This window comes from Tubulanus polymorphus, chromosome 6 (genome assembly GCF_964204645.1).
Source record: "Tubulanus polymorphus chromosome 6, tnTubPoly1.2, whole genome shotgun sequence".
Classification (NCBI taxonomy): Eukaryota; Metazoa; Nemertea; class Palaeonemertea; order Tubulaniformes; family Tubulanidae; genus Tubulanus; species Tubulanus polymorphus.
The window spans coordinates 17,953,918-17,979,590 of NC_134030.1; the positions used below are offsets into that span (position 1 = coordinate 17,953,918).

General features: G+C 39.4%; 2 protein-coding genes across 2 annotated transcripts; both read right to left on the reverse strand.

Moving 5' to 3' along the window:
- Nucleotides 1–2,755: 2,755 nt before the first annotated feature.
- On the reverse strand, nucleotides 2,756–4,185 carry LOC141907806 (uncharacterized). The gene is made up of 2 exons (XM_074797548.1): nucleotides 4,165–4,185; nucleotides 2,756–3,669 (listed from the first exon to the last, which is right to left on the reverse strand). Exon 2 carries the CDS (start codon nucleotides 3,650–3,652, stop codon nucleotides 2,756–2,758), a length of 897 nt encoding a protein of 298 aa, XP_074653649.1. The 5' UTR covers nucleotides 3,653–3,669; nucleotides 4,165–4,185.
- Nucleotides 4,186–11,297: 7,112 nt separating this feature from the next.
- LOC141907548 (plasminogen-like) lies at nucleotides 11,298–14,315 on the reverse strand. The gene is made up of 3 exons (XM_074797229.1): nucleotides 13,926–14,315; nucleotides 12,684–12,932; nucleotides 11,298–11,608 (listed from the first exon to the last, which is right to left on the reverse strand). Exons 1-3 carry the CDS (start codon nucleotides 14,158–14,160, stop codon nucleotides 11,313–11,315), a joined length of 780 nt encoding a protein of 259 aa, XP_074653330.1. The 5' UTR covers nucleotides 14,161–14,315; the 3' UTR covers nucleotides 11,298–11,312.
- Between the last annotated feature and the right edge of the window lie 11,358 nt (nucleotides 14,316–25,673).

Here is a 25,673-nt window from a genome sequence, read left to right on the forward strand (position 1 = left end):
AAGTCGGTCGCAAGTTCGCGATCAATTATTGAGAATTTTCAATAAAAAGATTTAAAGCACTACTAGAGTCGAAGACCTGTATCATCTACCCAATCGCCAAATCTCATCATTCCCCAAATTTCTTAAAACTTCGATTTCAAATTTGCAATTCCACATTAGCTTAGCCCAGAAATTCAACATTTTTTTCGCAGGTGTCAAATAATTTTCTAAAATTAATTTTCTTGTTTATAAGTTTCTTGCAAAAAAACTGTAAGGTCTTTAGGTGGTTGAGCAAAAAGATCAATCAGGATATTTTGAAAATTACAATCATTCGGGACTTCGGCAAAAAAAATTATCTTTCAAATACAAGGGACAGACAATGAATGATATAGTGTGACTCATTACAAAATGACCCTTCCTTTACACGGAGGGCAGTTGTCATCACCGATGTTCACAGGAAGGTTAGATAACATAGTCCCTATGCGTCATCTATATCTGAAAAAATAAACGGTTGACCTGCCAGTATATGTCCTTGCAAAACAGTCAATCTATCAGTCATCACGCCGATAGAGATGATTCTGACGGATGGTACTTGATCGGTCAATGAAGTTCGAACTTTCGCTACTATATTATATGTATAGTCTGCAGATATCGACATCGGACATATCGATTATAGTCTGTTCGAAAAGCCGACTTCAGGAATATTGAGAGCGTACTCGTCGCGTATTGATATACAACTGGTTCGAGTCACGGCCATCCGAATCGGGCCGCAACATTACACAGACACAACCCGCAGTCTTACAGCCGTTTCATCGACCAGTTCTAGAAACCATCTGTCTTTCAATTTGAATTGGTCTTCGTGAAATTATTCTTTTTCGTGGACCGATATTCGTTGGTGTATCTAATTTGAGTCATTGAATCTTAAGTCACGAGCTACACATTATTTCACACGTCATTGACTCAGGAATCACCAGCTACACCAGCATTCCCAACGTCACTTGAGTTTTGGAGTCACTGAGTGTGGGAGTCACAAGCTGTATAATTTCTATCGTCGCGTGGATTCAACTGATTTTAGATAAATGAAATAACATTTTTCTGAATTGTTTGTTTACAATTGAATACAGTAAGTGATGTAACCCCGTAAATTTGATTTAACAGATCCTTGTAATCTGCGCGGCCTTCAAACTTACCGACAAAACCTGGAAGTTCTAGAACAGTATATACACTACTCATTGTAAGCACCATTTTATAAACTTTAGTTTGATTTTGAGATAATGAGATTTTGGACGCTGAGAGAGTTTCACGTTGCTTACTTTTGACGTGTAAGACAATAATAAGAGCAATGTTTGCTAGGAAAACGAGAATATTTGAAATAATAACGTGGATGATCGGGTCTATGTATCTGTTCATAACTTAGTAAAATCGTTTATCAACAGTTTTAGACATGTAGTGACGGAAGCGGAATCTATTATATCTTCTTGACGGTACTACGATCTGTGTTATAGGGAAGATAGTACATAGATACAATGACCCTTAGTACTCCTCGGTATCTATGAGAAATTTGCTCGTAACGGTTCGAATACTAGGTTGTCTTTTGCGTCCAAGAGCAGTTGGCTCGCAAGGGTTGGAATCCTAAGTTATCCTCTCAGAGTTCAGGAGAAGTGGACTTGTCTGGGTTTGAATCCTACGTTTTCTTTGGTGCCAATGAGAAATGGGCTCGCAAGGGTTCGAATCCTACGTTGTCCTCAGTGTTCAGGAAAAGCGGGCTTGCATGGGTTCGAATCCTAAGTTATCCGCGAGTGTTCAGGAGAAGCTGTGCAACAAGATTCAGAGACAAATCAAACCTACAAAACAATGAGAAACAACAAAATGAGACAAACTTAACTGACCGTTGAAGCTGATCCCCCCTTGAAACCCATCCCGTATGGCGGTTCCAAGAGCCAATGTTGACCGCCTTCTATTCTCCGACCCACCCACCGGCGCAGGTATGCTGCCGATATCGAGACCTTCCTGTGAATAGCGATACCCAGGGTAACGACAACGACTAGTCCGAGGGCGTCGTCGCGAAACGGAATCGAGACACTCCATCACGTGACCCGAAAGCGGACGACATTCCAACACGTGACCGAATGTAACACGTGACACACCGATGTTTGCAGAGCTCAGACATATCGATAATAGTCTGTTCGTAAAGCTGACTTCAGAAATATCGAGAGCGTACTCGGCGTAGGAAGATTTGCAACTAGTTCCTTTAGATTTAGAGGTTTACAGGACCAATATTGACGTATTATGACATGTACAGCAGCTGTGGCTTTTTGAAAATCCACCAGCAAAAACTCAATCACAAAAAAATAAGCTTTTAAACGTATAGAATTGTATTCAATAACATTTTATTTGACAAAACTATTCGCATATAGAGCTACACGTTTATAAGCAGAACGAAATTTCTGTATCCGCGATCGGAATCAAGAAAATACTATATACCCAACACCTGACGATGGTCCCTAAACAAAGAGAGGCTGAAGCATCGTTCCTGTTTTTGATTATATAGATAAGTAAATAAGTATCCATTTTAATTTCTACATATTCATGGATTATAATTTCAAACGATAAAAAAACAGGGAATCTATTTCCAAATCTCGAAAAAATCTTGAACCGAATTTTCTGATCCTGGCTTTTAATAGAAAGGTACTTTGAAAATTTAAGGGTTCGCTCGGTACGGGCCCGGTCAGGTCAGGTATATTCGATGGATCAACATTTATTCGAGAGTCAAAGCTCAGACGTTTCTGGCCAATAAAAAGTGTTTCAGGGTTATAGGCAACATCGGGAATCCATAACTGTAGACGACATATTTACGGATGATATCCTGAACTTGTGCGCGCGATGTTTCCAGTAAGGTATCTATATCCCGACCCGCGATGAACGTCGGTATCGCGTCACCCATTTTACGAATGGCTGCGTCCTGTTGGCTGATGCGCGATCTGACCGGTTTCAGAGCTAGGTGCATCAAAATCGCGCCCTCGTCGGTCGAGCGCGAAACCACTTTCATCTCAGCAGCTTCCGCGCGTAGGAGTTCATCTATGTCAACTAGTCCGCAGGGAATGGACGATGAACCGTCATCGGTGAGGGCTTGGATTTCTCGAGCGATGCTAAAATAATCTGTCTTGGTCGTTGAGCTCAGGTAAACTCGTCCACACTCGTTAGCTAACTTATAAAGCGACACTTCCAAACATTCCGCCGGATCGTCGAAGTAATAGAGAACGTGCGAAAAAATGATCAAATCGTAGAAGTCGTTCGGTAAGAAAGAAGGCGCCTCCTCGCTAGAGAATTTACGTCTATAGACCTCGGACTGGAATTCGTACTTACTGGCGAGTTTTGCCATTCGAGTCTCCAGCTCCAGCGACATGACGTCATTCGGTTCAACGCAGTCGACGCGTTCGAAACTCACTTCATCACCGAGTTCGATGAACGCGTCTTCTAACAGATACCCGTGAGCCGCGCCGACTGATAGCACTCTCAAACCTCTCCGCCTACCGTCTGCCGTCATCAGGTGATCGGTAGCGGTCTGACGGACGGCGCGAACTGCTTCACATAATCTCTTCAATCCGAAGTTAATTTCGCTGCAATTCAGACGAAAATATCGGAGACTTTCGCCGTATTTCAGGTCGTTCATCGTAACTCGGCTGCCGTCTGCTAAAAAGAAACATTTCTATATTATATACCGGGAGCCAGTGACTCAATAGTTGGTAAGAGTTTACCAGTGAATAGTTGACATAGTGACAATTATTGAAAGCTCATTTGTACTTTGATTCATCCATCGGTTATCTTTGAAACCAACTTTTGAGCAACTGGCCCCCAGTATCATAAACTATGGGTGCCTTTTCTAGACAGGTTCCTATCGAACCGTTTAGGCGTAATTCTTGTCGACACGAACGGCCCTGAAGAGAATTCCTGAATCGATAGAAAATAGACGAATCAAACCTGCCAAACTCTCTCCCGGCCGCTTCTATCAGGTTTACAGATACTGGAATATGTAGCTTATCTTGATCGTGACTAAAGCGCCAGATGAGTATTTCCGAATTAGTAGAGGCCATTTAACCTTTCTGGTTTAGAGATTTTGCTATAATTCCGGAATGGAATAGAGCACATTCTGAAGAATTCCGGTATAGGCCAATCCAAACCTACCTATGTGCGCGATGCTACACAATGATGCCGTTTCGAAAAGGCCATCGATTATTTTCAAAGCGCCATATTGTAGGTTATTAGTGACGCATTTAGCGTGAATCCTTTATCCTAAATAATCACAGATGTATGCATAAATATACAGCGCAGCTTTTATCCTTCAGAATTCATGTTCATACACGTCAAATAGAGGTCATATAGAGGTCACAGTAGTTACTCTATCCGTAATTTTGCAATAATGAATTTTGGCGTTCATTTTTTTATCAAACATATTTCATAACTGGCAAAAAATACCTTTTTCATAAGTTTCGGATGATGAAATTGTGAATTTGCCTTTTCTGAGGTCACTATTTCGCGAACAAATTTCCTTTTTTTTCTATGATTTTCGGAACGACATTTTTATTCGATTTGACTCGTAAATCGGCGGTGGTGAAAAAGCCACGTATCGAATTAACTCGAAATTAGCGGCAGCCCTCGTCCGCCCAAAATGTCATGGGCGATGTAATAGACCAATGAAGGGTTTGCGGCGAGATATTGCGTAGGATACAGCAGAATGGCGAGACTTTTGGATGAAAACCATTGAGTGCTGCCCCTATGAATAACGATAGCGGAATTTCTGTGAACTAAAAAGTAACGCATTTACCACCAAAATATAAATTTCCTAATTACGTACAATCGGGACCTAAACTAGACATAAACTACGGCCCCGACCTACATAAAATCGACGCATTCGAACAATCTGAGCGCCGCAAATTTCGTGCCGTGGCTCCGAGTCTCGATTAACTATTACAGCCTGCAAGTGACATCACAGATCATATATTTGACAACTGATCAGTGAATTCGTGATGAATATAGGAACGCCTTTAACGCGAAAGAGAACGAACTGTTAAACAGGCATCAGTGTTAATTTGATAAAGTGCAAGGAATCACTGAGACACAAAGCGATCGGATAGATAGCGTGAGGTAAACTGCGGAATCTGCGACTTATCGCTATCAGGAAAGTACGTTCCTGAATTTCCAAACATTCCTGACGTGAACAAGACAAGCAGACCAGTGACACAGTACAGTAGATTCCAGACCCGTTTATCACAGACATGAGAACGATGTAACCAAGAAAAGGTCGTCGACCAATCCGCATCTGAGTTGAATTCATGATTTGATGCGGATCAGGGTCGGATCCAGCTTTATACCATCCATGCCTTCCGGAAGGTGGAATGCATTTCCAAAATACCCTGAGACGATTGGTGAACACAGATAAAAAGGGGCACCATATCACATGAAAATGGAACATAAAGTAAAAAGAACAAATAAAAGGACACTTTGTATGGGCCGATACGATGGGACCAAATTCCGGATGATCTCATAAAAAGGGCACTATCACTGGTCAATCCTAGGTATCTATGACAGGTAAAGGGGCAGCATATCCAATTTAAAAGGCATGTAAAGTAAAACGAAAAGAAGGGCATTTTCGGGCCGATGCTGTGAAAAGAAAATTTTCTAAGAATGGCAAAAAAGCTTCTCGGAGTATTTAATCTGAAAATTCCGCTTAGATTTTTAGTGGTTTAAGCTACAGGGAACCTCTCAAATTGCATCTCAGGACCTCAATTTATATTATTTTTTTGTTAAATATCCTTGCCCTTTTATAAGTGGTCAGGTTGTCAAACAGGATGACCCCCTGGTCACGTATTGATAATTACAATTAATCTTGGTGTTTACGTATAACCTAATAGCGTTAATCAGATTTTCACCTATACGCCGCTAAGTGGCCCCACACCGATCCACACCTCTTGCAATACATGCGGCTTTCATTTATATCTGATGACAATGACGCATAAAATAATTTCTCTTCAACCTAAGCTTAACTTAACTTAACTTAACCAGCGACGATCGCGTCGCGTCGCATGGCCAACCTATACCTGAATTGGATAAACTACTGATTCCGCAGTGGATGAGCTACTGATTCCGCAGTGAATATACTACTGATTCCGTAGTGGATACTTCACTGATTCCACAGTGGATTTGTAACAATCGCTGGACCTTGTGAGAACGAAAATTGCCCAATAATTTTTGAATTCATAGCGATATTGGGGCCTTAAATGTGTCTACCACATTGAACAAAATAGGCCGACATCATTATGTATAGTCATGTTGGGTTTGAATTAGAACCAGGGAGCTGAGTCGGTCCTGACCATCGACGCTTTCATGTTCGGCGCAGCGTTCAGATGTCAGAGACAAAGAAGAGGGACGTGGCGCTAAACAGTGTCTCATCAGTTCAAACATGAATTCTTCAAAACGAATCCATGGTTCAATCAGCTTCATTTGACACGGTAGTAATAGAATAGTGAAAGCCACACAGCTGCTAATGTCTATTTCAACTTGACTTCAGAGCACATCGAGTTGGCCTAGCTCAGTCAGTTTTGATGGTACTAGCCTACCTGATATGAGTCTTATTAGGAAAAGACTGGCAGTTGACCTAAAACATCGTTTTTTTTAATCCATTCTTCACTGTATTGAAGGAATGCCAAAAAGTCTTCATTGAAAGGCCATAATTTGAAAGTCTAATAAAACCAACTATTTACAGATATGTTTCCATGGCTACATAGCAAACTTGACTCTTATCAAGTATGTACCGCCAAAACTGACCGAGCTAGGCCACCTGATGTGCTTGCTCTCAAGTCAAGTTGAAATAAGACATCAGATAAAATTAGATTAGGCCACTGGACACCGTACCGTATACTTGAATCTGGTAAAATGATGTTTGCTCGTTTCAAGGACTGGACATGCAGGAGGCGTGACGATACAATTTGATTGACGCGTGACGTGTCAGCGGTTCGTCTGCCGCCAGTATAAAAATAACCGCACGCGCGTCGTTTGTTCATCTTCCGTGTTTGCAGCCGAAACCTGAACGTTTGCTAATTTTGAAACCTCGAAATAAAAACTTTCGCTGTTCGACAAAACTTGCGTTTGAAGTTGATATCATTGGATTATCATCCGTATATTCTCGACATAGTGAAATCAGATATAATCGTTTTCTACAATTTCTAACTTTCCCGTAAATAACGAAAGTTTCTTTTATTACAAACATCTTTTTTGAAAACGACACAACGAACTCAGCGTGCGCTCGAACGGGAAGGTTAAGCTGTATACGGTGGTTATCAGAATATTGTTGATTTTCGTGCACACAAAAAAAAAACATTAATCTTGTTAAATTGAAACATTGATATTTTTGAGTCGAAATATATCAAAAACAGATGAATTCGACATCAAATCACGCGCCGAATGGAAGTCATCAACGAGAAGGAAACCTGCAAGGATCGTACTGTTTCCTCTATTTCGTGTACCCCGTGGAGTTGGTGAACACTATGAACCCGTGGGTGAAATGGGTTCACATTATTTGCACGTCGTTCTTTATTGTCTTCGGTCTGATGTCGAATGTCGTATCATTTATCGTTATGACGTCGCAGAAAATGCGCAAGAGCTCGTTCGCGGTCTACCTGACAGTTTTAGCCGTGAGCGACGGGTGTGATTTGGTATTGTACGGTATTTTCTGGATTAATTCCATCAGCGCGCTCTCGGGTGGACCCTTGGTCATCGTGGTCGGTGGCGTGTTGGCAAAAACTTTTCTCAAATATATAAGTTTGTATTTCGCGGCATTGAGCAGTTGGTTGGTAACATTGATCAGTGTTGAACGTTTCATCGTTGTCTGTTTTCCGATGTCGGCGTTGCGTTTGTGCCGCCGTCAAACGGCATGTGGCGCCTCCTGTTGCACGGTTCTCGGCGTCCTATGCGTTATGCTAGTCGACGGTTCCCTGCGTCCGTGGATGGACTATGACGTCACTTGTTGGCTACCCAGTCAACGCTACCAGTCACCCACGTTAGGGGCTCTTATGATTGGCTACTTGCCTTTTATCATTTTAAAAATCTGTTGCGTCAGTATAGTCGGAGTCTTGCGCAGGCGCAGTGCGAGAATACCGATCGCCGCTGTCAAACTGACCAATAACAGAGTCACTCGTCTCATGCTGTTCGTCATGCTCGTTTTTCTCGTATTACTATTTCCTGGTACAATTACTATAACGCTCGCAGGCGTGCTCCCACAATTACGACAAGTATTGAAGTCTGTACCGTATCGGGTCCGATGTCCGTCATCCTTTGGGAAATAAGCTACTCGGTCAATTTCCTCATTTACGCGATGACCAGTGGAAAGGTTAGGGAAGCGTTCGTCGAGAGGTTTCTAGTTTGGTCGACAGGTTGCGCTCGTAGCGACTGCCGATCGTGGAATCGAATGAATCTGAAAACAAAAAAGTGCGAAGAGACACCGGTGTCTCCGAAACCCGTGGTAAACGGTAGTGAAGGGACACCGGTGTTCGATGATTCATATCAGATCTCCAACCCATAATCGAAGAGGATGATCATACGCGACATAATACCACTAAGACCAGTCATCGCGTACCGCCAACCAGCAAACCTAAGAAAACTCCTCATCAGCAGCAATAGAAATGCAGCTACCGAACGTTGTGACCGTTTCATGGATCCAGGCCATTTCACTTCGGACCATGTTACCTGCGCCAAATGTGGAATTTGAGCTCGAGATGCAGGATATAAATGCACAAGAATTAAATAGCATCGTATAGAAAAAAAAGAGAAGAAACCCAAATGTTTGCATGTCTATTTGCTGACAAAGTCATGTATTGTTCAATCTTTATGTGTTTTTTTAGTCTAATTGCATGATTTTTATTGTTTTCCGTATACGCTTGTTTTCAATATTTTGTATGGTTGTTCTTATTTACCATTGGCAATTTTCATATTACATGTGTTATTCTTTTCTCTCGCTATTTGTTATGATTCTTCATATTCTATTCTCCGAAGTATATGTAAACTTTTGTTGTCATATTTTGTTTTTTTTTCGATGTTAAATGTTTTGTTGTGTTTATCACATGATTTACTTATTTACATTTGTACGATTAATTTCACTATTTTGTATGATTTCTTTTCTCTTATTTTGCCATTGCCAATGAATTTTTTTTTATTTTCTCGTTATTTTGTATGTTTTTTCTCTTTTCGTCTGTATTGTTTCGCAATTTTGTATGCATTTTACATTACGTTTTCTATGATATATGTTCAGCTTTTAAATGCATGTATTTCTTCCTTCTGTTTCCCCAACCTTTTGTTTTCTTAAACTTTATTGTTTCTACCCTCTTATATATGTAAAGTTCGGGTCGAACTCTAAGTAGGGGGGGGGGGAGCTATATGTTAGGCCTGAGCGGAACACGGATTAACGGGTTCCACCCAGACATAGCCTAATTAGTGCTCATGGTTTTTAATTATATTCATGTTTTGTTTTTTGTAAATAGCAACTATTATGTATAAAAGATACTAACATTTATTATATCACTGTCAAATCTACTAACCGACTCGAAGAATAAACAACGCTCTATATAGTCATACCGATTGCTGTCTCTCGTGTTTGATCTTGGATTATAATTATTTGTGTTACGTTGTGTATCAAAGTCTTACATAAGGTTGGGCCTAAGGGGCTGCCCATGGTGACCCCATCAACTTGCTTGAAAATACGATCATTGTACATGAACATGAAACCGAAGTTGCGATTTTCAGTAATTCTTTGAATGTAGCCTGATCATATGAAGGTTTAGAGTCGGGATTGTTCATGTACAATGATCGTATTTTCAAGCAAGTTGATGGGGTCACCATGGGCAAATTTTGAAATCAAGACAGAACTCAGAACTCAGAACCTAAACCGAAACCTGTTGATGAAGATGGTATTAATTTCATTACCGTATATTGGTAACCCGTCAATCCTATTTGCCCGAAAATTAAAACATCTATTTAAAAGGAATTTTGTCATCAACTTGAAATGCGCATTCACTACGACCAAAATTAAGAATTTTTTCTCTTTGAAATGTGCTACCCCTAAATCGCTGAAGGCTAAAGTAATATATAAATGTAATTGTTTATGTGATATAAACACTTCCTATATTGGGAAAACTAAACGACATTTGGCCATCAGGATTAGAGAACACAGGTCAAAGACTTCTGCGATTGGACAACATCTCGCAATTTGTCACACTTGTGATCAGGAATTCAGTGACAACAAATTCAAAATTCTAGACAAAAGGTTCATCTGATCTCGACTGTAAAATTATGGAGGCCCTGTTTATTAAAGCGCAACGACCCTCTTTAAATCAACAATTATTTCAAAACGGCTCATCCTTTATCCTAAATGTATTCAAATAATTAGCTTGTAATTAGATACTTGGTTTGTAATTAGTTTAGAATTTAGCACTTGTAATTTTGTAACTTATGTTGTATATAAACCTGTAGTTTAATCATTTTATTCACTTGTATTTCACCCGATGAGGGGATATGATCCCGAAAACGTTCGTGTTAATAAACTGTATTTACTCATTAGAAAATTAGGTTTTTAGTGTTATCGCTTCTATGGTTATTCGAATACTTGAACTCTCTTCCTAAGAACTACTTCCCTGATTTGGCTAAGGCTTGAGAGGCAGATTCTCACCTTCGGTAGATCAGTAGTTGAATGATCTGAAACGAGAAATAACCAACCGAATTAGAAAAATCAGGCTTCGATCTCATACATCAAGCCTAGTTTTCACGAACGCTTCCACGCTGAAAGATCCTGATTACATGAACGCTTCCACGCTTCCACGCCCCGATCAGGAAAAAGCAACTCGGCTTGAAATTGAATGTGCCCTTTTGTTTAAAATCATTTGCCTCGCCTTATTAAAATGTTACCTTCTCTACTTTTGGGATCGATATAGCGACGACTGAATGTGCCCTGCTATTAAATGTATTAAATGTAATAAATATTTCTAAAATAATTTACGCAGATATGATATTCTAATGTATAAAATATTAATGTATAAAATATTACGCTCCATGTTGGAGCGATAATGAACATCTCACAATACAGAAAAGAAAAATAAGTCTGGAAGCTTTTCTTGAGCTATACATTATTCCGACATTTCACTTCTTTGGGGAATACTGAAAAGTTCCTGAAGATGACTAATAGGATACAGTAAAATGTCAAATAAAGTGTAACTCGAGAATGTATTCTTCTTTTCCGTATTGTGGGATTTTTACCGCATTATGGCCGCAGAGAGTTAACTATACTTTCAACAAACTTTTAAGCTACTGGCCTCATGACAGAGAATAAACTTACCTGGACATATTTTTACGTCGCAGTATTCCCAACGTACCGCGGGATCAGTGGTATAACACCAGGGTCCTCCTGTTGTATTGTCGGGGTTCCTACAATAATTCGCAGCCGTATTCCGGTCGGAGAGCATATTGTAACGGTCATGTTTGTGAGGTGATCGAGAATTCCAGGCTTGACACGTTTTCCCAGATAGCACTTGATTCAAAGTTCCCCTGTATTCTCTTCCCATCGTGGTCATTTTGCATTCTTTAACTGAAATTTGTCACGGCGTAGGATGTTAACTAAGAGATATAACTACATTAACTAAACGAGAGTGCATTTGTTTGTCCGTTGTGGCCAGTGAATTATCCGAAAATATCTCTTTAACGCACAAATCGACATACGGAAACTTCAATTGTCATACGAAACACTTATCGTGTGGAAATGACTAAATAATGATGTTGTTCGTAGGTTCAGTTGTGGTAGGCAAAACAAGTTCTGCTGTCTTGCTTTCAGATGTCGTTATTGGTTGGCCACATGGTTTGTCTTCAGAAAAATAATGTGCGTGTGAAAGTAACTAGGAGTCCAGGGACACGATACCCACTTGGGAAGAGGTTTAAAATGCTCAACAATCTAACAATTCCAATGGTCAACTCCCCTGGTGACCATATACAAAGACCAATGACCTGGAAACTCACCACAATCATAGAACATCTCAGCGGCTACAATTTTGCAATTGATTGTGGTAACAAAATATGCACAGGTACGAATATAATAACGAAATACTAAGTTATTGTATTATTCAACGCCCCTGCGAATGAAAGTTAAAACCACAACAGGTGTCAGTTGTCCAAAAGTGAGTTGAACTTTGCTTATCCTGTGGATAATTGACGTAGTGAAAATAATACTACATTGTTACCGTAGTATTATCAGAAACCAGATTCAAAAAGGTTTTGTGAGTAAAAACATAGTTATACTACTGTGTCAATTGTCGCTGTGGCATTCATTCCCAGTTAATTTCAATCAAATTCTTAGCAACTTGACCCTGATGATCCTGACCAAACACTGTGTCCGGATAGTGAACATCTCACAATACAGAAAAGTAAAATAAGTCCGAAATCTTTTCTTGAGCTATACATTATTCCGACATTTTACTTCTTTGGGGAATACTAAAAAGTTCCTGGAGATGACTAATAGGATACAGTAAAATGTCAAATAAAGAGAAAACTCGAGAATTAATTTTTCTTTTCTGTATTGTGGGATCTTTACCGCGTTATGGCTGCAGGCAATTAACTATACTTACAGCAAACTTTAAAGTTACTGGCCTCATGACAGAGAATTTATTTACCTGGACATATTTTCACGTCGCAATATTCCCAACGTACCGCGGGATCAGTGGTATAACACCAGGGTCCTCCTGTTGTATTGTCGGGGTTCCTACAATAATTCGCAGCCGTATTCCGGTCGGAGAGCATATTGTAACGGTCATGTTTGTGAGGTGATCGAGAATTCCAGGCTTGACACGTTTTCCCGGATCGCACTTGATTCAAAGTTCCCCTGTATTCTCTTCCCATCGTGGTCATTTTGCATTCTTTCACTGAAATTTGTCACGGCGTAGGATGTTAACTAAGAAATATAACTACATTAACTAAACGAGAGTGCATTCGTTTGTCCGTTGTGGCCAGTGAATTATCCGGACATATCTCTTTAACGCACGAATCGACTTACAGAAACTTCAATTGTCATATGAATCACTTATCGCGTGGAAATGATAAAATGAGGATGTTGTTTGTAGGTTCAGTTGTGGTAGGCAAAACAAGTTTTGCTGTCTTGCTTTCAGATGTCGTTATTGGTTGGCCACATGGTTTGTCTTCAGAAAAATAATGTGCGTATGAAAGTAACTAGGAGTCCAGGGACACGATACCCACTTGGAAAGTGGTTTCAAATGCTCAACAATTTAACAATTCCAATGGTCAACTCCCCTGGTGACCATATACAAAAATCACAATTTTGCAATTGATTGTGGTAACAAGATATGCACAGGTACGAATATAATATCGAAATACTAAGTTATTGCATTATTCAACGCACCTGCGAATGAAAGTCAAAACCACAACAGGTGTCAGTTGTCCAAAAATGAGTTGAACTTTGCTTATCCTGTGTATAATTGACGTAGTGAAAATGGTACTACATTGTTACCGTAGTATTATCAGAAACAAGATTCTGTCAATTGTCGCGGTGGCATTCATTCCCAGTTAATTTCAATCAAATTCTTAGCAACTTGCCCCTGATGATCCTGACCAAACACTGTGTCCGGATAGTGAACATCTCACAATACAGAAAAGAAAAATAAGTCCGAAAGCTTTTCTTGAGCTGTACATTATTCCGACATTTTACTTCTTTGGGGAATACTGAAAAGTTCCTGAAGATGACTAAAAGGATACAGTAAAATGTCAAATAAAGAGAAAACTCGAGAATTAATTTTTCTTTTCTGTATTGTGAGATCTTTACCGCATTATGGCCGCAGACAATTGACTATACTTACAGCAAACTTTTAAGCTACTGGCCTCACGACAGAGAATTTATTTACCTGGACATATTTTCACGTCGCAGTATTCCCAACGTAACGCGGGATCAGTGGTATAACACCAGGGTCCTCCTGTTGTATTGTCGGGGTTCCTACAATAATTCGCAGCCGTATTCCGGTCGGAGAGCATATTGTAACGGTCATGTTTGTGAGGTGATCGAGAATTCCAGGCTTGACAAGTTTTCCCGGATCGCACTTGATTCAAAGTTCCCCTGTATTCTCTTCCCATCGTGGTCATTTTGCATTCTTTCACTGAAATTTGTCACGGCGTAGGATGTTAACTAAGAAATATAACTACATTAACTAAACGAGAGTGCATTCGTTTGTCCGTTGTGGCCAGTGAATTATCCGAAAATATCTCTTTAACGCACAAATCGTCATACGGAAACTTCAATTGTCATATGAATCACTTATCGTGTGGAAATGATAAAATGAGGATGTTGTTTGTAGGTTCAGTTGTGGTAGGCAAAACAAGTTTTGCTGTCCTTGCTTTCAGATATCGTTATTGGTTGGCCACATGGTTTTTCTTCAGAAAAATAATGTGCGTATGAACGTAACTAGGAGTCCAGGGACACGATACCCACTTGGAAAGAGGTTTCAAATGCTCAACAATCTAACAATTCCAATGGTCAACTCCACTGGTGACCATATACAAAGACCAATGACCTGGAAACTCACCACAATCATACACCATCTCAGCGGCTACAATTTTGCAATTGATTGTGGTAACAAAATATGCACAGGTACGAATATAATAACGAAATACTAAGTTATTGTATTATTCAACGCCCCTGCGAATGAAAGTTAAAACCACAACAGGTGTCAGTTGTCCAAAAATGAGTTGAACTTTGCTTATCCTGTGGATAATTGACGTAGTGAAAATGATACTACATTGTTACCGTAGTATTATCACAAACCAGATTCAAAAAGGTTTTGTGAGTAAAAACATAGTTATACTACTGTGTCAATTGTCGCTGTGGCATTCATTCCCAGTTAATTTCAATCAAATTCTTAGCAACTTGCCCCTGATGATCCTGACCAAACACTGTGTCCGGATAGTGAACATCTCACAATACAGAGAAGAAAAATAAGTCCGAAATCTTTTCTTGAACTATACATTATTCCGACATTTTACTTCTTTGGGGAATACTGAAAAGTTCCTGAAGATGACTAATAGGATACAGTAAAATGTCAAATAAAGAGAAAACTCGAGAATTAATTTTTCTTTTCTGTATTGTGGGATCTTTACCGCATTATGGCCGCAGGCAATTAACTATACTTACAGCAAACTTTTAAGTTACTGGCCTCATGACAGAGAATTTATTTACCTGGACATATCTTCACGTCGCAGTATTCCCAACGTAACGCGGGACCAGTGGTATAACACCAGGGTCCTCCTGTTGTATTGTCGGGGTTCCTACAATAGTTCGCAGCCGTATTCCGGTCGGAGAGCATATTGTAACGGTCATGTTTGTGAGGTGATCGAGAATTCCAGGCTTGACAAGTTTTCCCGGATCGCACTTGATTCAAAGTTCCCCTGACTGTATTCTCTTCCCATCGTGGTCATTTTGCATTCTTTAGCTGAAATTTGTCACGGCGTAGGATGTTAACTAAGAAATATAACTACATTAACTAAACGAGAGTGCATTCGTTTGTTCGTTGTGGCCAGTGAATTATCCGAAAATATCTCTTTAACGCACAAATCGACATACATAAACTTCAATTGTCATATGAATCAATTATCGTATGGAAATGATAAAATGAGGATGTCGTTTGTAGGTTCAGTTGTAGTAGGCAAAACAAGTTCTGCTGTCTTGCTTTCAGATGTCGTTATTGGTTGGCCAAATGCAATGTTTTCAAAATAATAATGTGCGTATGAAAGTAACTAGGAGTCCAGGGACACGATACCCACTTGGAAAGTGGTTTCAAATGCTCAACAATCTAACAATTCCAATGGTCAACTCCCCTGGTTACCATTTACAAAAACCAATGACCTGGAAACTCACCACAATCATAGAACATCTCAGCGGCTACAATTTTGCAATTGATCGTGGTAACGAAATATGCACAGGTACGAATATAATAAACGCAGTTTATATTTTGTGACTTTCTCAAAATGTATCAAAAATTTAACTAAATTTTAGTCCATAAGTCCACAAATATTCATAAATGAACAGTTAAAAATTGTTGAAACTTGTCGACTCTGCCGTAAAGTCAACCTATTAACAGTCCGGAATGTGGGATAATGTCGGGCTTAAGAGAACATTATTTCCCCGAGGTCTTCACATTTACGGAAAAGATTACGTAAGTGATTCACGAGCAGCGCGTGATAGGCACACAATAGGAATCTGAGCCGCGCGTTCTTTGAGTGTCACCAATTAAGGGGACCCCTATTGTGAAAATTGACCTTGGGAGGAATATTCCTCCCAAAGTCAATCGATGGAAACTTGACCAAGGGGTTCGATATTCAAACAATTGACTTTGGGAGGAATATTCCTCCCAAGGTCAAACGAAGAGAATTTGACCTTCAGGTCTGATATTCAAAGTATTGACTTCGGGAGGTGTACACCTTGGACTACAGTTTTTTTTCATTTAATAAATCATCTTAAAAACATATATGCGTAGGTGAAGAAGGTCCTTGTAATGCACTCAGTGACTTGTTTACAGGAAAGAAGCAGGAAAAGGGAGGATCAGTCCAAACAAATCGAACAATGTTCTGTTTCGCCCTCTCAACCTTTAACCAACTATCATTGTGAGCCAACTATCATTTTTTATGATCACGACCTCTCGACCATTGGCCTGAACCAACTATTATACAATAACTAATGATGATGAATATGATGATGATTTTAGTGGAAATAGTGATCATGAAGAATGTAAATATGATATTGAAACAAATGAAAAATTAATAGATTATTTTTAAGCTGCCGATAGGAAAGTAATTAAAACTAGAAAAGAAAGAAAATCCTATATTGCAAAAAGATTTATTAATCATAAAACATAGTGTAACAAATACAGTTATTGATGAAATATTACCAAAAGATGTAACATATAACATTGAACCAGAAGATATTTCAGAACATATTAGAAAAGATGATCAATTTTTCATGTCTAATTTAGAGTTTAAAAATGATTCCTGGGTTTATAATCTTGTATTTATATTATCTAAAATGGGGCAAGAAGATCTGTTCCATCCTGGAATGTTAGCAAGATCTACAATTGAAAAATCAAAAGGTGGTACAGAATTTATCAGAATTATATGGAATGCAGTCGAAAAAGTAAATGAAGAAGAACCAATTAAGAATATTGATAATAACAAATATTCACCATTTAAAAATCCAAATCTAAATCCTTTTGATGTTGATCCAGAAATGGAAGAGTATGGAGATCGATTAGATAAATTAAGAACTTCAACACCAGAAACATCGAGAAGAGACACTCAACCAATTAGTAATGATTCAATTACAAGTAGTAATAGAAAAACAAATTGATAGACTGAATAATTCAGAAGAACAGATAAATAGTACTTTAGATACATCTGGTACTGGAACCGAATAAAATCAAATGCAACTTTTATTAGAAAAAGGATTTATTGATTTAACTGATGAAGATTTAGAGACATTTCCTGAACAAGCACGTAGAAAAATTAAAGGTTTACAAAAATCACCTGATAAAATTGCACACGATGAAATGATTAGCGATAAAAAAATTTATACTTTAGAGGATGAATTAACTAAATCAAGAAAAAATTAAAACAATTAAGTGTGATTTAGAGTAATTGATCAAGTAATTGATGAAATTGAATATAGACAAAAAGAATTAAGTTTAGAAAAAGAAATTGATGATTTAAAAAATTAATTGAGAATTACAGAAAGAAGAAAAAGATTTATTATTATAAAATCATATGATTATAATATTAATAGATAAAAAGTTATTTTTAAAGATTTGTTAATTAAACCAAATTCTGAAATATCATTGAAAGATGAATGTCAGAAAACCCTAATTAGTTATAACTTAGTTTGCATTGAGTGTACTGATATCAGTTCACCATCTGGTGTACATGAATAGACCATTGTTAAAATTGAATTACTGATCGATTAACTTTTATCGAGCTTAAACCACAGTGTTATCGCCGTGATATTGATTCATGAAATTTTCAACGCTCGTACACTTGTAAAGCAATACCACAATGGGCTGAGCTCGCTCACCGTTAATCTTGGCTGTATTTAACCGTTGTTCCATTACTTTTCGAATACTTATCTGAATAGTAAGCACTTGTTCAACTCTTCTTGATCATTATTCCTGGTTTCTCAACCTGCAATTTTTTTGCTTTTGTCCGTCCATTATCTCCTATTCAAACTTGTATAAATTGTCAAGTATTCTTAGAATGTTGGTCATTCGAAATAAAGCTATAATACAGTCCATGTCTACGTCGTCGTTGTAACTGTTATTAGTAGATGTAGGGATTTTCGTGCTCCCCCTACACACAGTTTCTAATTTCATTGCATAATTTACATGATAAAAAGAAAAAATATATAATTCCCATTAGACTAGCAAGAACAATTTTAAGATATATGTCTAATCTAAAGCAAACGGAAACTGTTTATCCAAAGCGAAATTGAAATGTCACCCAGCCCTCTACATCCCCGATTATAGCTCTAATACAAATACATATTTTCATAAAAAACTTGGTAAAGAACCTTAATGAACGGCGTTAATCAACCGTAAATCCAGTAAATACCAAGGCAAAAGTGATTAATTGATTACGTAATTGATTTCCAGTGATAATATATTTAATTAGTATTTGTGAGTTCAAAACATTCACTCACATCCATGTGTTTGAATGTTTTCTAATAACTACTTAACCCAAACGTAATTATCTAATTTAATTAATTCAATTACAATAGAACATGGCAGAATTCATTAAAACAGGGAAAAGCGGATTTAAGCTATGTCTAAATACCTACATGGACGTAAAGAAATATACTACACAAAAAGCAAATAAGATGGAACAGTGTGAAAAACAAAACTGATGGGTGTCGTGGTGCTATTATAACAGATCAACAAATGGAAAATCCGATGGAAACAGTGTACCATAACGATTTCGTCGATACCACTGCTGTAGCAGCCACCAAAACAAGATCGACTTGGCGATGAAGAAAATCACATCAGATGCAACCGCAAATAATCCAGTCCAAATATATAGCAGGGTTATGATAGAAGTTGATGATAGTGGTGCCAGGGCTCGAATGGCAAGGGAAGAAGTTTGCAAAAGGTCAACTCGTCGAGAAAAAAAGGAGAATCTACCTAAAGAAACTCGAGGAACTAGTCATCGAAAGAAAAAGGGCTTCTACCTCCCTTGACGATGGACAAGACGAACGATTTTAACTTTACGACAACAGAACCGCAGAACGGCGGCGAATAGCAATATTTGCAACCGAAAATGGTATTGGGAAATTTGGAGAAGCAAGAGCATGGTTCATGGAAGGATTCTTTTCGATGGCCCCACCATTATTTGAATAGGTTTCTACGTCATTCGGGTGCCACTCGTAGAAACTGCAATTACAGCCGCGTATTGTCCAATAAGAGAGAATTTACAGAGAAAATGAATTTACTGCAAGCTAAAAACCTCGGATTTAAAGATTTTGGCGCTAAAAAGAATACGTTATCTCAGAGTGAAAACAAGAGACATTCTGAATGACAAGAGACATTGCTTTCGTACTCATTACATTAAGTTTGTAAAAATTGTTCTCTATTTCGATTTTGTAGGTAAGAAGAGAGGGGGAAACACGGGAGTTCTTTCCAGATCCGGAGTTTATCATGGCAGACTTTGAAAAGGCAGTTCCAAAACGCCGTGTACACTACATTCGATGGTCTAGTTGAAATAAAGGGGTGCTTTTTTCATCTGACGCAGTCAACATGGAGGAAAATACAACAGTTTGGGGCTAACACAATTGAACAAATAGGATGATGCACGTACAAACAATATTTGCGTATCGTGGAACTGCAACTTTTTTTGATATCGTTTGGCATCATCATCCCTCAATTTGGCGAACTCCTGCCAGCTTTCAACAGGACAATGCGTCGGTTTCGGGGGCAATTGCACAGGATAATATCGGACAACGCCCAACCAAACGAGTACGCCGCAATTATGTCGCCCTTCAACTCCATTTGAAAAATCTGTGTGAAGATTATAATACTGAACAAAAAGGGAATTTCTTCGTGGGATCGGGTATAATATGCGGCTATTAATTAAACTTATTATAATATCAAATGTATATTATATCAACTTATCAGTCATTCTGTGTTATTATTGAAAATAACTTTGTATGATCATTATTATCATTTAAATTATCTACTTTTTTATCTCTGTAAAAGAATCATCTGTGCTGCAGATTATGTGACTTTCTTTTTCTGTACATTGATTTCTATGTTCAAAACACTTGAAAGTCATAAATGAAATGAAATATTTCTTGATTAAAAAGTATGCATTGCTAAGTGATTCTTGTTTAATAAAGTTGTCTTTGTTTCTATCTATCTATATCACTTAAGTCTAAGAACTAATTTCCTTGCAATGAAAGGTGAACAGAAATCAGCAGCTGCGCACTGAGATGTAATCAATAATTAGTGTCTATAACTTATTATTAGATTGGATCAAAGGCCCAGGGGTATATTGAATTCAACACATAATCAAGCACGGGTATCCTTAAATAATTGAACAACGAAATAACATAACTTGTATTCCATACATCCACATTCCTGAAATACTAGAATTGGATTCACAATGAACAATGTATTTTTGTACAACGAATATTGATATTTAATTTAGTGATACTTTAGTGAAACTTTACATCGACGGCAAACTGTTCAAAGGGAACGGCAGCGAATTCACCTGCGAACAGCCTACACCCCAGGCCCCAACTGCGGAAAATTCGCAAGAAAGAGACCAAACCGACCCGACACCGGGTTAGGATCCAAAAAGTGCGGTGATAAAAATATGCCATGTAAACATTCACGGCCTGTTCAACAGAAATAACAATGTCAGAATTTGCAAACTTGCTACCTGACGTTCTCAACTTATTCAATAATAATGATATCGTGCTGATATCAGAAACATGGAATTCCGCCGAAACAGCGTCCAAACACCAGTATGTATCGCCCGTTCATATCAGCCGCGCACAAGCGGATACAATGACTGTATTACGAACTGAAATTCTGGCGTATTCAATCGAAGGGAATGTACTTGTTCTCGGAGACTTCAATTCCAGAACGGCAAATAAATTGGGTCCCATTGTAGATGAAATTGGTAATAAAACAGATGCTAATGAAAATCTATTCACTAATAACAATTTGATATACTTAGAAAACGATATTAATCTTAGCACACAAAGAAGCTCATGTGATGAAATTTGCAACGATTATGGAAACGATCTATTAGAATTATGTAAGTACCCAATCTTTCATTCTTAATTAACGGAAAAGCGTTTAATGACAAAGATTTGGGTAAATTCATGTTTCCAACCGAATGGAAAGAGTACGTTGGACTATTACACAAAATAAACTCAGATGCACTACGCATTATACGAGATTTTGAAATCTCCGATTTAAATCATTTCACAGATCATGCCACGGTTTTTGTTTCTATCGGTAAAAGCTTAGAACCACGGTACATGACCACAGTTCTTTACATAGTAATCCAGAGTATAATGCCTTACCGGAGCGTATAACCTGGAACAAACTAACACAGAACAGATTCTTAGAAACCGTTCAGAGCGATGATTTCATAAATCAACTAACCCACTGCATGGATAATCTAATCTATAAAGAATCTCCTAATACAAATGTCGTCAACGAAGCTACTTATAATATAACCAATCTCTTATCGTCCGGGGGCCAGTTGCTCAAAGGTTGGTCAGAGTTAACTAGTGGATAATTGACATAGTGACAATTAAAAGTTCATTGTATCTATGGTAGCTATCCGCTGGTTATCTTTAACCAACTTTCCAGCAACTGGCCCCTGGTATGATGGAAATACTCGGCATGCTGCGGGACCAATCAGACGCCGGATAAGACGTCGTTAATTTAATAGAAATTGCTCCATAGCCAGGAATAAATTTAGCAAAGCGAATGGGCTCTACCACAACCAACTCAATCTTAACAATTTACGAGACATACCAACCAAACGTAAGCGTTACAGAAAGATAATATCTATAGCAAAAATCCGCAACGAGAAAAAAGATAGCTAAAAAACTTAAAAATGCTTTATCTCAAAATGACACTAAGTCTTTTTGGAAGATTTTAAAATCATTTGAAACTCGACACGCAGATAAAAATGAGAACTGCCCAAATTTAGCTAAATTCGAAACTTTTTTTCGCGGAATAATTCAATCTGAATCAAACGATGACATTGATCCTGATCCTTTGCTTAATGAAAATGATACGGAAACTATTAATATGCCTCACGATCTAGACATCCCCATAACTAGAGATGAAGTTTTAAGAACGATAAGAAATCTTAAAAAAAGGCAAATCACCGGGTCTTGATAATATCCTACCAGAAATATCCCTGTGAAGCTGGCTCCCGGTTCCCGGTTCCTTATTCGGCTCCCGATTCAAAATGCTGTTGAACCGGGAGCCGAATCGGGAACCGGGAACCGGGAGCCGGCTACTGGTTCAGCTCCCGATTCAAAATGCTTTTGACCCGGGAGCCGAATCGGGAATCGGGAACCGGGAGCCGGCTACTGGTTCAGCTCCCGATTCAAAATGCTTTTGACCCGGGAGCCGAATCGGGAACCGGGAACCGGGAGCCGGCTACTGGTTCAGCTCCCGATTCAAAATGCTTTTGAACCGGGAGCCGAATCGGGAACCGGGAGCCGGCTACTGGTTCAGCTCCAGATTCAAAATGCTTTTGAACCGGGAGCCGAATCGGGAACCGGGAACCGGGAGCCGGCTACTGGTTCAGCTCCCGATTCAAAATGTGAAGCTGGCTACTTATTCGCCAGGTGGCGCTGGTGTACACTGTGCTGTAGTCCAGACATTTTACGTAACTATGTCTACTCTGCTGATAAACAAACTCGACCTCGACCTTGACAAGAAATCGCCAGGTGTGGCGCGAGCCAATCCAGACGTCTAAACACGATTGCGTATGCGACCGCGAGACTCGCGGTCGCTATACGTCAGTAAGCTGCGTCTATTAATAACATAACTTGGTTTAAGAACGTGTGTATTGCTCGGTCGTTTTTCTCGTCACCGAATCGACTTCTTCATATGTTATTCGCCTCTTTAATCATTTAATCAATAAACCATCGATTGTTCCCGAGCTATAGGGTATTGATTAGTCAGCACTGAAAGGGTTAACAAGAGAGAAAGTTTCTAACGAAAGTTATCGAATCCCCAAGACAACAATATCTGCAAGCCCATGAAATTGTAAGATATAAAATAAACAGACGCTTCTGCCTACCGTATAAATCACCCTTCATGCAGGGTAAATCCATTGTCGAAGATGAAAAAACTATCACTTCAATATTCTATTAAACTTAATATTTTCCTATCTATCAAATTCCATAGAAAACATAAAAGAACATTTTTCTCATCCCTAAACCGAAAATAGCTTGAAATGAGAGCGCACACAAAATTCTAATCCAATAGTTACCACGGCTGCATGGTAAAACAGTGAGACCACTAACATTGGCGCAGAGATAAGATGGTTGTTTAGACGTCTCAATTGCAAAATGTGAAGCTGGCTACTTATTCGATTCGTATGGTGGCTGATTAGGGCCAAGTTAAAAAAAAAAAATTTCGTGCAATATACCATGCAAAAAATATATTGCTTCGTTTCTGCGTCCGTTTCTGCGCGGCGCAAAAACGAAATTTACCGCGCTAAAACGCGCCAAAACGAGCGCAGAAACGAAATTTCGTTTTAGCGCCCGTTTTGGCGCGTTTCTGCGCGGTGATTTCTCGTTTTTGCGCCGCGCAAAAACGAAGTTCGTTTCTGCGTCCGTTTTTGCGCCGCGCAAAAACGAAATTTACCGCGCAGAAACGCGCCAAAACGAGCGCAGAAACGAACCTTCGTTTTAGCGCCCGTTTTGGCGCGTTTTAGCGCGGTGATTTCTCGTTTTTGCGCCCCGCAAAAACGAAGTTCGTTTCTGCGTCCGTTTTTGCGCCGCGCAAAAACGAAATTTACCGCGCAGAAACGCGCCAAAACGAGCGCAGAAACGAACGTTCGTTTTAGCGCCCGTTTTGGCGCGTTTTAGCGCGGTGATTTCTCGTTTTTGCGCCCCGCAAAAACGAACTTCGTTTCTGCGTCCGTTTTTGCGCCGCGCAAAAACGAAATTTACCGCGCAGAAACGCGCCAAAACGAGCGCAGAAACGAACCTTCGTTTTAGCGCCCGTTTTGGCGCGTTTTAGCGCGGTGATTTCTCGTTTTTGCGCCGCGCAAAAACGAAGTTCGTTTCTGCGTCCGTTTTTGCGCCGCGCAAAAACGAAATTTACCGCGCAGAAACGCGCCAAAACGAGCGCAGAAACGAACCTTCGTTTTAGCGCCCGTTTTGGCGCGTTTTAGCGCGGTGATTTCTCGTTTTTGCGCCCCGCAAAAACGAACTTCGTTTCTGCGTCCGTTTTTGCGGGGCGCAAAAACGAAATTTACCGCGCAGAAACGCGCCAAAACGAGCGCAGAAACGAACCTTCGTTTTAGCGCCCGTTTTGGCGCGTTTTAGCGCGGTGATTTCTCGTTTTTGCGCCCCGCAAAAACGAACTTCGTTTCTGCGTCCGTTTTTGCGGGGCGCAAAAACGAAATTTACCGCGCAGAAACGCGCCAAAACGAGCGCAGAAACGAACTTTCGTTTTAGCGCCCGTTTTGGCGCGTTTAAGCGCGGTGATTTCTCGTTTTTGCGCCCCGCAAAAACGAACTTCGTTTCTGCGTCCGTTTTTGCGGGGCGCAAAAACGAAATTTACCGCGCAGAAACGCGCCAAAACGAGCGCAGAAACGAACTTTCGTTTTAGCGCCCGTTTTGGCGCGTTTTAGCGCGGTGTTTTCTCGTTTTTGCGCCCCGCAAAAACGAACTTCGTTTCTGCGTCCATTTTTACCACGTGGTGCAGTCCCGAGCCGTGCATTCTAGGTCACAACGGCACCACGTTCGGGGCCCATCTCTAAAGTTCAACACTTCATCCTAAAACGTAGCCTATTTTAGAGCCCAAGGCACTAATTCACTTACTTGACTAACTAGCCCCCACTTCCCGAAATCGTGGAAAAACAAGAAAACTAAATTGAAAGTTTATTGACGGCGTGAAAAACATTGAATTGATCAGTAAGCCCATTAATGACGAAAAAATTATTAAATAGAAAATATATCATGAAATTTGTCTAATTACAATAAACGCCATATAATTCAAAATTTTGTTAGGTCTATCTAAACGCCGATATTGATGCCCAGTGCACATCGAGTTATGAACTCCCTTGAGTTTTTATTGTCGAAGATCTAATTCATGGTTGCGTGCTTTTGGAAACAGAATGGTTCAACTCGATTTATTTTCAAATTAAACGATTAACTCTGGCATCATAGTGTCTGGGCCCTTCTATTCTCATCTAAAGAAGTGTCATTTTTCTGTAAAAGAAGGGTGCTCTTTAAAATCATCGGGAAGAGGGTTTCGAGGACTAGAAGATATTCGTTTTCTATAGAAGTTTTGAGACGACCCCTGTATCGATCGCCTTCTTCGCAATCATGGACGCTGTTGAGGTGAGCTTTTTCTCTT